General features: G+C 37.6%; 1 protein-coding gene across 1 annotated transcript in view; it reads right to left on the bottom strand.

Moving 5' to 3' along the window:
- LOC106911105 (protein sidekick-1-like) overlaps positions 1-13,441 on the bottom strand; it is a 67,012-nt gene that overhangs the window by 30,527 nt on the left and 23,044 nt on the right. The window contains exons 9-10 of the mRNA XM_088007213.1: positions 11,282-11,476; positions 4,451-4,652 (exon numbers count right to left, since the gene is read on the bottom strand). Coding sequence (XP_087863339.1) covers positions 4,451-4,652; positions 11,282-11,476 — 397 coding nt within the window. The remainder of the gene's footprint in view (positions 1-4,450; positions 4,653-11,281; positions 11,477-13,441) is intronic.

The following is a 13,441-nucleotide window of genomic DNA, read 5'->3' as shown; positions in this document are numbered from 1 at the left end:
AAAACACATCACTTTCTAACATCCAAGTCAATTTTGTTGAGAGAGACTTGCTTTTATCTTCAGCGGTTCAGAAGACAGAGATGTTTGTGAAGCCAATTTTTCATACCAATTTGAAGGAGCGATCCACCTCAGTCCAACAGGAAAGCTATTTTGATCACAGAAAGTTTATTTTTTTTATTGCTTTGATTTTTCAATCTGCATATATGTAGAATATGTAGCAGTCTTAGCAGAATGTTAGAAGTTATTCATGAGTTGCCCTGTTGTCTTACAACTACATGTATACAGGGAGAAAGCTGCCATGGTTAGAAAAGCTAAGTTATTCCATGTGCTAATTGCTAATTAAAGTTCTTTGAGTGTCAGCATTACATGTTCTTGAGTTCATTTCAGTAAAACAGTCCTGGAGTGAAAAGTTGCCTCTGTTCATGAAAAATGAATGACAGTTCACAACAGACACAACTGAAAAGCTTTATTGTTGCAACTTTTTAAACCATTTTTAATTAATGTTACTTTTTGGAAAATGTTATGCCCTGGGCCACTCTATTTAAGCAGTCTTGGGTTGAAACTTAGCACCTCTGCAGTTTATAGTTAATTTGATGTGAAAACATAATTTTGCTTTGATATTATTAATTTGAAAAGTAAAATAGAAGATTTGGGCACAAATTGCATCTGCATAGCTGATAACACCTGTTTATATCAGTTTATGCAACATATGATGCCAAGAGGTAGAAAAAATATATCCTGAATATTTACATTTGGATATCAGAAATGTTATTGAACCCACTGAATAAAATGAATTAGAGCCTTCCATGAAAGTAAAAAACCACCTGTCACATTTTAAGTCCTCCCACACATTATGAACACAAGTAAAACAAGTAATTCAAAGTTAGTCAGCTCAAACATCTTCCTGCATGGTCTTTCTCCAGCACTTGTTTACAGAGCACCCAGGGGATTACAGAAGATCAGCCAGGAATTCAGCAGGAAGCAACAGGAGAGAAATGTCCTCGTATATAATTATCAGCTTGGCTCAATGAGGGACCAGAAAACGCCCTGCAGATTTGTGTACAATAAAGGAATAGAACATCAAAGACACTAAGCCTAAACTAGGTTGGGTGCCAACAGCGCTGGGAGGATGTTAAGGACAATGTTTGAAGATGTATGTGTGAAAAGTGTGCCTGTGCAGATAAGCCGCGGGGGCATGATGTTTTGCTTCTAGAGTTTTGTGGAAACAACAATTAATACTCATGAAAAGTAAGCATGAGTGAGCACGTAGAAATGCGAGTTAATTCCTCCATTCTTTGTGCAAGATCTCAGAAATAGCATCAAAACAACAACAGCGGCTCCACAGTGATAGTAGACAGTCTGTCCCTGAGGTAGGTCGAAGCAGAGAGAGCTCACTCTAGCATCTCAAACAGCTCTGTGATCACTCGAGAAGAAGAACGCTTAAACAGTCACAAAGCACACTCCCAACACTGGTAAAAAGTCATCACAGCCCCGCTTCTTAGGCTTTGTCGACAAAGTTAGAGTCTGACCGATGTTGGCCGCTGCCTTAATGACACTATCATAGAGAGCAGGAAGACGGGGATGGGAAATGGAAGAGACAAAAGTGCTGAAGTCCCCTTCAACTGGCAGAGCAGGGGTGATGCTTGAAGGAAAAAATGCCTAGCTGATAGTTTCTGAAAGCTGGGGCTGTTGATAGATGGAGGAAGAAAGGGAAGGAGACGGGGACAACAAGAGGGGTGACACATGAAAAGGCAAAAGCTGTTCTTAAGAAAGAATGGACAGAAGACACAGTCAAGCTTGAAAGCTCAGGAGTGGACAGAGACATATGGAAAAGGGATGTAAGAAAGTTAGAGCAGTTCCTTCAGTGCTCAGGTGATAGGTGACTGAGTTCCTCCCTGTTTATGGAGTAGTCATGATCATTTTACCACAACTGTTGCCTCATTCTTTGAAGGATATATTTTTATAATTTTCTGTAAATAAACAAATGTTTCTTCAAGAAATGATCTGATGTGATGCTGGAAAATATTAGTGCTGTGTTCAAGTTGTGCAAAAAGGAGCTGAACTGTCAACAAAGTTATTCAAGACTAAAACGCTCTACCTCAAATTAAATATCTATCTCAGTGCAACACATCGCCAACAAACAAACAGTAGTTAGCATAGATGTTCCCAAAACATCAAAAGTATCATTAGTCCTTATTTTTAAAAACGATTTATTCAAAGAAGCTCTATGAATGATCAGGGCTACTTTGCACCACTCTGATGGTTGAAGAATCTGAAAAACAGATTAAAAACAAATATCTTTATTGTTGAGCTCACAGCCCTATTTGTTTAATGATTTTGAAGTAAAAAGGGTTTTTGGGTGTAGAATATTGCTCATTAGGATGATATGTGCTTTTCGATTAAATGCTATTAATTAATTATAGGTCCTGCACTAACTTGATTAAAAATGTAAATAGAGTCTCCCTACTGTGAAAATTAATGTTCTAGAATATCATGACAGTTTGTTTGTGACCAGAAGTCTTTACAAGTCTCTTCTCTGTCTAGGTTTATACAGGTGTTCTGTGACGGGTTTAGAGATTTGTTAGAGAGCCAAAGGAAAGAAATTGCAGCACAGCAGACAGGTTAGGGGAAGGGTTGTGGAAAAGTTTAAACAGTTATAAAACAAAATTCAATCTGAGAGCAGGACAACTACCAGTTACCCACATGGGCTGCATGGATGAGTTCTGACAAAAAGCCCAAATCATGTTGACAGATCCAACATTATCTGGTCAGGTAGGAACAAAATGTATGCATGGTGGAAAATGTACTCTTCAGAACTGAACCCCCTGAACACACTGTCCCAACTAGTGAAGTACATTGGTAGGAGTGTCATGCTGTGGGGATGCTGGTTTTCTTAAAGGTTTTTGCAGCACAATGGCATTATGATAAGCACCTGGACAGGAAGAATAGCAGAAAGAGAAGGAGAAGGTATAGGCCGGGAATGGAACTGGAGACATCTGTAGTCTCTGCACTTGGTGGGCCTGCCCTACCACTGAGCCGTGTGGCACCGTATGGTGCTGTGTGGCGCCATGAGGCGCCGTGACAACACTACAGCTGCTCAGATTGGAGACTGAATGGAACTAAATCCATGGCAGTCCTGGAAGAAAATCTTGGGACATTGATTTGCCTCCAGCAAGACACTAACCCTATGCTTGCAAGCAGGGCTAGACTGGAGTGGCTTCTGAGCGACGATAAAATAACAGAACAGACTTATGACTGCACAACAACATTACAGGGTGACAATGATAAAAGAAACAGCATTAACAGCCAGTCTATCAGCTGTTTCTGCTTGTTTCTGTTCCATTTACACCATAAATATGCCTTACTGTTTATAATTTCTGTAATTCAGTTTCAGTTTCTGAAGAGGATCTTAAGGCCCACACTTGATAAATGGCCCGAAGTCAGATCCTGACCCCGATTTTTGGGAATCACTGGTTTAGATGAAAGCATATACTTATTTTAGAATGGCCCAGTCAAAGACCAGAGCGACAGTATTTGTAATTTGAATAATTTACTGTGTAATTACATTTAAATACATTGCAATGTTCAGTACAACAGTAACTTTCCTTGCAGAATCTAATTTATTTTTTTGGTAAAAAGTGTTTAATTTAAAATATGAGTTAAAAAAAACAATTACTTATTATATTACAGTATTCAGTGTTACTATCAGGTTAGCACTGAAATAGGCCCACCCCAGACAAGATAACACAGTGGATTTAGATTTTGTGGTAACACTTTATTTGAAGGGGGGTGAATAAGACGGTCATGACACTTTCATAAACATGACATAACACCTCTCATGAACATAAATAAGCCTTCATGAATATTTATGACTGTTGTCATAAAGCGTCATTCGGTAAATTATGACACTTTTAATACAAAGTTGACATTATTCAAAATGCCGTTGTTATGACAACTTGACATTAACCAAGAAATCATTACTGATATAAATTTGATATAAAAGTATTACTGATTGCACTTTAAAAATTAGGTAACTTTATGTTATTAAAGGTAAAGTTTAAACAGTAATGATTTCTTGGTTAATGTCAAGTTGTCATAACAAAGACATTTTGAATAATGTCAACTTTGTATTAAAAGTGTCATAATTTACCGAATGATGCTTTATGACAACAGTCATAAATATTCATGTAGGCTTATTCATGTTCATGACAGGTGTTATGTCATGTTAATGAAAGTGTCATGTCAGTCTTATTCACCCCCCTTCAAATAAAGTGTTACCGATTTTGTTTCTATATAAAAATGATCAATTTGAAGCCATCAGCATCTAATGATCTGATTCACACTTCCTAGTGAAAGACAAAGAGTGACAATTGACTTTAGTAGGCAAACATGCTGAAATTTTTATTTTTGCTGCTTCATCTAACAAGTATGTCTCTGTATTTACGCGTACCTGTCAACTGTCCAGGAGGTCACATTGTGTGGGACGTCAGCTGTGTGGGTCTTCCAGGGCCCATTCGGCAGCTCCTTCAGCTGCAAAGTGAAGTACCTCAGAGGAGAGGAGCCTGAGCCACCAATTACCCAGTAGACACGGAGTCGGCGAGCCTCCACCTCACCCTGAGGAACAGAAAGCTTCCTGGGTGGTTGGGGGCGTTCTGCAAGTGAGGTGTGGAAGGGATGCAGAGAAATGAGGGGCATGGAGAAGTAGTAAAAATGAGAAATAGTCATAAATATGTTCCCTTCAATGCATTTTTGCAACATTTTAGGAAAATGTAGATATTTGAAAGTATTTTAACCATAGCAAATTGTCCGGACAGGTTTTTAATCTGGAATTTTCTTCGTAATTATTTTTATTTGAGGAAGTCACCCTTTGTGAGTACCAGTTAATGGCAGTCAAAGTGTTAATTTGTATCAGCTCTTACTACCTAGTTTGTGGTTACTGACCTGAGAATATAAACATGGAGCAAATTTACAGTTTTTAAAAATGAAATGCCATAAAGCCTTTTAATTGGGGAAAAACCTCCGCATTTCCCATTATATTAAATAATAACAATTGACATAAAATGGCTACATAGCAATAAACAGTACCTATAGAATTTTCTATATATAATTGGCTTTCAGAACTTTTATGAAGCTTCATGACAATAATTAAAAAGTTGATTTATTTCAAGAACTTAGTAAAATTAATATACTATATATAAATTAGATTCATTACAAACAAAGTCATATATTTCAGACGCCAATTCTGGAAACTTTGATAGTAATGCCTCAGTGAATGAAAATCCAAACTTGTGTTTCTTAGAAACAAAGAATATTAGAATATCTACAATATAAATTTACCTTTATGATTATGGCATAACTTATACAATCATGGGTAACCAAGAACATAGCATCATCAGAAGCATCTTACAGGCTGAACTGTTGCTCAATGCTTCAGAGTCCCTCTTTCCGATTAAATTCAGTTTTGCATTGTATTTACTAATCTGTTTTTAAATTTTTGCTAAACTGTTTAGATGTGCCTGTAAACTCTTCTAATCTATTACTTCATTGTTTTTCTTACAAGGGGAAGGAGGTTTATCCCCGTAGTTTGTTCTTCGAATAGCCTTGACCTCTGTATGTGGGTTGCAGTGCTCTACAAACATTTGCAACCAACTTTGATATTTTTCACATCTTGTCAAATTAACTATTTAAAACTATTTAAAAGATTATTTTATTTGTATTTTTTGTTTGCTAGTAAAACAAAAAATGTTTTACTAGTAAAAAAAGTGGTGGCAGCATCATGCCTTAAAGATGAGTTTTCTATTAATTTGATAGGAACATAGAGTTAAAACTGCATTCTGGTAAATCCAAAAATATTCTAGGAAAATAAAGAAACTGTTACATACAGCTCAGGTCTCAATCTAGATAACCTAAAATATGCCCTCCATTCCTGCTGACTGAGCTAGAGCTATTTAAACAAAGAAGCCAATAAACAACAATTTCAGGTTATGGCCATTTTCCTCATATCTGGCAGGTGTAACTGCAGAAAAGAAAGCTTTACATAGGACTGACCTGGGAATTTTATTTGTAAGAAATTTAAGAAAACAATAAATACTTTCCTCCCAATTCATATCTAAGCTCTAATTTATATAAACAATCACATAAAATCCTAAGAATATATAGTGAAGTTTGTGTTTGAACAGTGAAAATGTTCATGGGGTGTGAATACTTTCACAAGAAGCTTTATATGTCTATCAGTGTGTGCTACAGTGGATAAAGGTTTATGTGAACCACCACATTTAATTACTTCAGCATCAACAAAAACCATTTCTCAGCATGTTGCCAGTGTGTGTGTGCATGTGTATGCGTATGTTTCTAACACCTTGTGGGGACCATGTTCCTTGACACATACTACGTTGTGCGGACCCACTGCTCCTTGTTGGGTCCCCACAAGGGGAAATATTGTTTTTGGGTCAGGGGTTAGATTTAGGACTAGGGTGTGAATTGAGTTTTGGTTACTGTTAGGTATGTAATGTTCAGGGTTAGTGTTAAGGTAGGGTAAGTGATAGGGTAAGGTAAGGTTAAGGGTTAGTACAAGGTTAAGGTTTAGACTGTAGAAATGAATAGAAATCAATGGAAAGTCCCCACAAAAATAGCCACGCAAACATGTGTGCGTGTGTTTTTGTCCTTGGTATTCAATTACAAGATGATGGCTCTCAGAGTTGCCATCTCTGTACAGCCATGTTAAGTGATGAGTTGACCTCAACACACGAGTAGAAACACACCTGCAGGCTCAACTGTCTCATTTCGGGGGGCATCGACCTATCGATTGAGTCTAGAAATAAAAACATTATTGATGGTCTCTAAAGTTTAATTAATCTATATTTACTTTGTGGAAATAAACTGATCACAGTCTAACACATGTTGACAGCTACACAGTGCTCAGTCTCCTTCACTAAGCCTTATCACAAGTAATTTGGCTCAAATGTGTTTGTCTTCTTCTTTCCCCCACACAGCACCGTTCTCCAGTCCCATCAGAATTGGACTATTGTCTACCACCTTTCTGATACCATCTTCTTCTGAATGCCGGTTGTCCTTTTGTTCTGATTCACAGTTAAGATTTTGTCTGATAATAAACTCATAATTGTGAGAACAAGTGGGGCTCTGTCATCATGAGTACTTCTGCTGCAGTGAAAATGGGAGGACAAGCGAAGAAAACAGAGGCAGAGATTAAGCAGAACTTTTTATTCTGTCCGTTGCCTTGTTGGTGATCAGCCTGAAAAGACAAATACCACGCTAATTAAGCTCTGTGGGAAGAATTACAGCTCCCTGCCAAATGTATGTGGCATCATATTCACATACAACTCGGTTTTTTTTTTATTACATGGAATTTATTTGCTTTCCTTGGGATCGTCCTACAGAAATGTCTATTTGACTTTTCTGTTTTTCTCAGTACAGGAAGAAGCCATTCTGTGACTGAAGTAGAACAGAGAATGACTATATCCTATTATCAAGAAATCCTGATAATGATACATTGAATGTTACATTGTATGTCCAATTAAAATGAACTACATATAATAGTATCTTTTAAAATATTATCATGATTTCAAAAATTTACAAACTTTCTTTAAACTGTTGTATTTAGATGGTTTTGTTGGTTTTTGTTAGACCTAGCTTGACAGAGACTGTGCTGCTGAACTGGCAGGAGGATCAGAAATGGATTGTCTTAAAGTCTCTTTGCTGAAAGTTATTGAAAAAGTTATTTGATAAACTAGAGAAAATGCAAAGATGTATAAACTTTCTGATAAAACAAATAACATATACTGAAGCAGGTTTATGTTCTGTTTAATAACTTCTGAATTAAAACAAACTGCTTTATTTACTACTTTTACTTGTAAGTTACAGAAAGAATCTCTTCTGACTTTCAGGCTGTCAGCGGTCATTTTTTGGCAAAGTGAAAATATTTTCAGTCTCAGGTTTTTAGAAACTGAACAGCAGGAGAATAACAGTCAGAGATAAACATCATATATCTCACCACAGGAACAGGCTGTCATACTCTTTTTTAAGTCTGTGTTTTTCAGAAATCATCTTACTGTTTTTGTTTACACTTTGCCATGAGACCACCGAGTGCCAAGATTAGATGAAATGTTACTGGGAATAACAGCATGTTTTCTGCCCTAAAATCATAATTGCCATAATTGCAAAATAATGACAGAAGTGTTGATGAGAAATAATTACTGTGGTTTACAAAATAAGAGATAGCATACTGATGTGGTTCCATGTCTGTTTTTTCTTTTCACTTTAATTTTTAATAACAAAGAAAGTAATGGAAGCAGCAAGACTGTTGGCAAGAGAGACACATAATCCCCTCTTAAGCAAGAGAGAAATTAATTTGGAGTTGTTCAGACTCCCCAGGTTAGATTTTTTACATTTCTAACTCTCAATGCAACTCTACAGGAGACCTGGTATCTGGTGGGCTAAATAATTCACAATTCTGTCCACAGGAGTCTATAAATGTCATTTTGTCTTGTTCTGTACTTCTTAAATTCTCCTCTACTCTTAAAAGGTCATATTTTCATTTGTGATAACTTTTAGTGGCCTGTAACAATGGCACATGTATGTTCATCTACAAACTGCTTGTTGCTGAGGAGCTAAAAACCTGAGTTTCATTTCTGCAGATTTCACTTGCTGTTCTTTCTCTGACCTCAATTTCTGTGAATATATTACATAAGCTGTGATGTTAAATACATAATTCTGTGTAAGGATGCAGAAAACATCCATCACACGCTTATTTTTGTAAATTGGATCTTTTCGTCATCACTCAATATACAATCACTGCCATTGATCATATTAAATTTCAGTTTCTGTAGATGTTCTAATCATGCCTTGTGTCTGTCTGTCTGTCTGCCTATCTGTCTGTCTGTCTCCAGCAGGCATTGGGCCAGAGGTCAGCATTTCATCATAAGGCAAAAAAAAGATATGCAGGATGGGAAACCATGCACCAACTGATAACTTGAAATAATTTAAACAAATACTAATCTAACTTAGAATTTTGGAATGTGGGAGGAGGCCTGAGTACCTGCATATGTCTCAGTACTCTGGGGACAACTTTCAAACTCCATGCAGAAAGACCCTTGGCCAGCATTTAAACCTAGGACCTTCTTGGAAACAATGCTACTAAGTCTGTCGCCCTGCAGCCTATGTTGCACTTTAGACACTTCTAAAACTTGAATTATTGTACAGTCTTTTATGTACTGGCAAAATAAGTTACGATAGGTATGTAAATGATTCACAGCTCTACATTATACTGTCAACAAGTCATTATGGACCCATTCAAGAACTGAGCAAATGGTCTGAAAAACATCGGTGTGGATGTGCCATAATTTTCTCCAACCGAATAGAAACAAAACAAAGGAATTATCTTTGTTGAACAATCTAGAGTCAGCAAACAGCTTCAGTTATTACAGCTAGAAACTAGAAATCAGACATGAAATCTGGGAGTAGTGATGGACTCTGACCTGAACATTCAGAGCCACATAAAGACAGTTACAAAGTCGGCCTCCTATCACCTAAAGAACATTTCTAGGTCAAAGGACTAATGTCCCAGCAAGATCTAGACAAACTCATCCATGTGTTTATCTTTAGTCAAACTGATTACTGAAAGTATCTTCACAGGTTATTTTCTGCAGCTAATATGTGTAGTCTGTTTAAAATAAACTATGATATCTTTGGTGTCGTTTGTCTGTGTAGATGTGAACAAAATATCTGTACTAAAACTGTTTGGAGGAAGTGGTCTCGGTAAGGTTCCTAACTGACTTGGTATCAACAAATATTACATTTCAGGTTTTAATGAAACATGCTTATTATAGAGAATGCTATGTTATGTTTCTCCCTCTGAGAGATATATTGCCGAGCTAATATTTGCAGTGGTAAATAACTAACATACAGCTTTAGCAAGTCAGCTGTGTTTTAAAGCACAGTCAAAAAGACTATGATGAGAAATATTTCCAATTGGAAATTCTTCTAAACAAGGGAAACCTGTAGTAGTGTTCATCTAGGTTGTTGACTGGCAAACTTCAGTCTGGAACTTCAGGTGGGAGGACAATTAAAGAGATTTAAATGTAGTAGTAGAATGATGCAAAATTTATAAATTTTTCAGGCATTCGACACATTTTAAAACAGACTGTACTAAGATTTAATTACAAACACACAAAAATAAAATATCATTTAGAGATTTATCTTATATCAGGTTGTGATTAGATTTTTGTCAAAAAGTGGGGGAGTAAAAATATTTTCAACGCCACTTTCAAAAACAGGTTGCTGTTTCTCCATTTGCTCAGTCACTCATCGATGTATCATTGCAATTCTTCAATATAACTGTTATAAACTTGTTACAAATTCTACATGACATATCTGCACAATAAAACTGCAGTAACATTAATAGTTAACAGTAAACGCTTTTTTGTTTCATCAAAACAAAATAAACACGCTGATTTTTTGAACTGGATCTTTTGACATGAGTTCAATCACTGATTTTTACCATATTAAATTACATTTTATGGAGATGTTCTAATTGTGCCTTACCTTAGTGAACACACACGCATCCATGCACATACACACATGAATGTGCACACACACAGAACACACTTTTGTATCTTCACAGAAAACTAAGTTGTTTTCTTTAAAATCTTGCAAAAACTACAAACAACAACATCAGCAAACCATCAACCACATACTGTTCACTGCAAACATAGCAGCAGAAATGTCCCTGTGGCTTTGTTTTATTTCCCACAGCTGATATTTTGACTCAGTGCAGAAATAAAAGCCCAGAAACAGCTAATAGCATTCATTATAATCCTGTTTCAGTTCAGAGCTCCATCAGTGAGACTATGTGTGCTGGGCTCTGAACCTGGCATGTACAGACAGAGTATCTAGAATGGTGCTATCATTAAAAAGTACCTTTGGACCAAGCTCAGCTGTAGAGTGGTATTCCGTCTTTCCTGTGATAAAGTTCACATTTGTTGCCCCTCTGTCTCTTGCTCACCTTCCTTATAAATACAACTTCGACTTTGAAACTTCTTAGAAGATTCTTTTTGTCTCTCCAGGATTCAAAACTTGAATTAATCATTTGTAGGAGGTGATCTTTTGTCAGGGAGGCAGGTCAGATTTTATTACTGATAGTGTTGGTTTCACTTGCTCGGATACCTCAGAAAGTTTGATTCATAATTCAGAAAATAGTCAAATAACTTCAATAAATGAACCAGAGTGCTGATACGGATACTGCTTCAGAGTATGTGTTCTTTACCTCTGCGTTCAGTGGTAACTACCAGGGCCTCCTGCCGCTCGCCCCAGCCCACGGCAGTGCGAGCTGTGAGGCAAAACACGTAGGTGTGTTCAGAGGAGAGGCCTGTGACAGTAAACTGGTGAGCATTGGAGCCCACTTCCACAGTGGTCCACCGCAGAGGGTCCCTGCTGTAAAGGCAGTACGATATTTGGTAGCCTAGTGAAAAGTGGAGGAAAAGAGAAAAAAATAATTATTTGGTGTTGATTTCTGTGTTTGTACCCACAAGAACTAAAATTGTCTAAATATGAAATTATGACAGCACTGCTATCATGCTATTTTCCAAATTATTTTTTCAATTTACGGGTAAAAATTTTCAAAAAAAGACTTAAAATCAATAGTTTTTTTTAGAGATTTGGTGACTTGAAGATGCCACTGTAACTACTGCTGTGTTTTAAAAATTCACAAAAATAAAGGGAAAACTAAAATAACACATTGTAAATCTTAATTCTAGATCTTAATTACCTAAATATTGTCAGTTAAAATCTTTATTATTAACAGAGTGGAATTGACTGAGAAGGAAATAACACAAAAAATATCAATATAAACAAAAATTATTACACCATGGAGAACTGGATTTGGATTCACTCAATATTAAAGTGGAAAATAACATAACAGGCTGGTTCAGCGTCAGTGAATGTTCCTTAAGACATTTCTAAATGAGGCTCAGTGATAGAGATTTTTTGGTATTATCATTTTGTTATTACTTTAGTTCATATTCAGTCTAATGTTCATCAGTATTATTGTGATTTTTAGTTTAAAGTGTTCTCTTCCTTATGTGTGTATGAACTGACCTGGAGGTCAGGACTGTCTGTTTCATCTTCATGTGAAACAGTTAACCCTGTGTTTCTCAGACCTGAATTCTTATCAACCAGAATACCTCCTAACTGCCTGTGAGCAGTCGTATTTTGTCTCTTGTTTATCCTCCCTCTTTGTTGATAGTTTGACCGAGATTTGAACTGGGCTCAGACCGTAGATCAGATATCACACCTGGCTGGTTTGTTTAGGTTAGAAGTTTTACGACCTTTGTTGTTCTTCCTGACTGCCCCTTTTGGCTGTTCTGCTTGGACAATAAAACAGGGGCTCGCATGGAAGGAGATCAGAATTCTCTGTGAACGGCTGATGAAGTTGTTGATGGAGAGTTCTCCTTTTGCAAAAGCTTTGTCTATGAAATTCATATACGTTGTCTGTGGTCTTTTTATATAGGTTCGAGAAAAAGTACCTATCACTCAGTAGTGTGTGTGACCTCTGGAACTCGTCTCCTCCCAACAACTCCTGGGCGTACTGCTGATGAGACGGCGGATGTTCTCCTGAGGGATCTCTTGCCAGACATGGATTAGAGCATCAGTTAGCTCTTGAAAAAGTCTGTGCTGTGATGTGGCGTTAGTGAATTGACCAAAACATGATGTTCCAGATGTCCTAAATTGGATTCAGGTCAGGGGAACGGGCAGGCCAGTCCATAAAATCAGTGCCCTCATCAGGCAGGAAGTGCTGACACACTTCAGCCACATAATGCCTAGTATTGTCAGAAGGAATTCAGTCCCCACTACACCAGCATACGGTCTCACAGTGGGTCTGAGGATTTCATCCCGGTACCTTATGGCAGTTAGGACATCTCTGACTAACACAGGGAGGGCTGTGTGGCCATTTAAAGAAATGCCTCCCCACACCATGACTGACCCACCACCATGCTGGAGGATGTTGCAGGCAGCGTAACACTCTCCACAGTGTCTCAAGACTCCAAGTTTGTCACATCTTCTCAGTGTGAACCTGCTGTCATCTGTTTAGAGCACAGGAAGAAATTCATGGTCTTGGTATTCTCTAGCAAAGGCCAATCGTCCTGCATGGTATTGGGCTGTAAGGACACACCCTATATGAGGATATTGGGTCCTCATGCCACCCTGATGGAGTCTGTTTCTGACAGTTTGAGTAGAAACATGCACATTAGTAGCCTGCTGGAGGTCATTTTGTAGGGCCCCCCTGGCAGTGGACCTGCTGTTCCTCATTGCACAAAGGACGAGGTAGCAATCCTGCTGCTGGGTTGTAGGCCTCCTACGGCCCCATTCATCTCTCCTGATTTATTGGCCTGTCTCCTGGTTCCTAATCCATTCTCTGGACACTGTG

Source organism: Poecilia mexicana, unplaced genomic scaffold, assembly GCF_051168715.1.
Source record: "Poecilia mexicana isolate PSO_F unplaced genomic scaffold, ASM5116871v1 scaffold_1, whole genome shotgun sequence".
Lineage (NCBI taxonomy): Eukaryota > Metazoa > Chordata > Actinopteri > Cyprinodontiformes > Poeciliidae > Poecilia > Poecilia mexicana.
The sequence above is the reverse complement of the archived record's forward strand: the minus strand, read 5'-3'. Positions and strand labels throughout refer to the sequence as shown.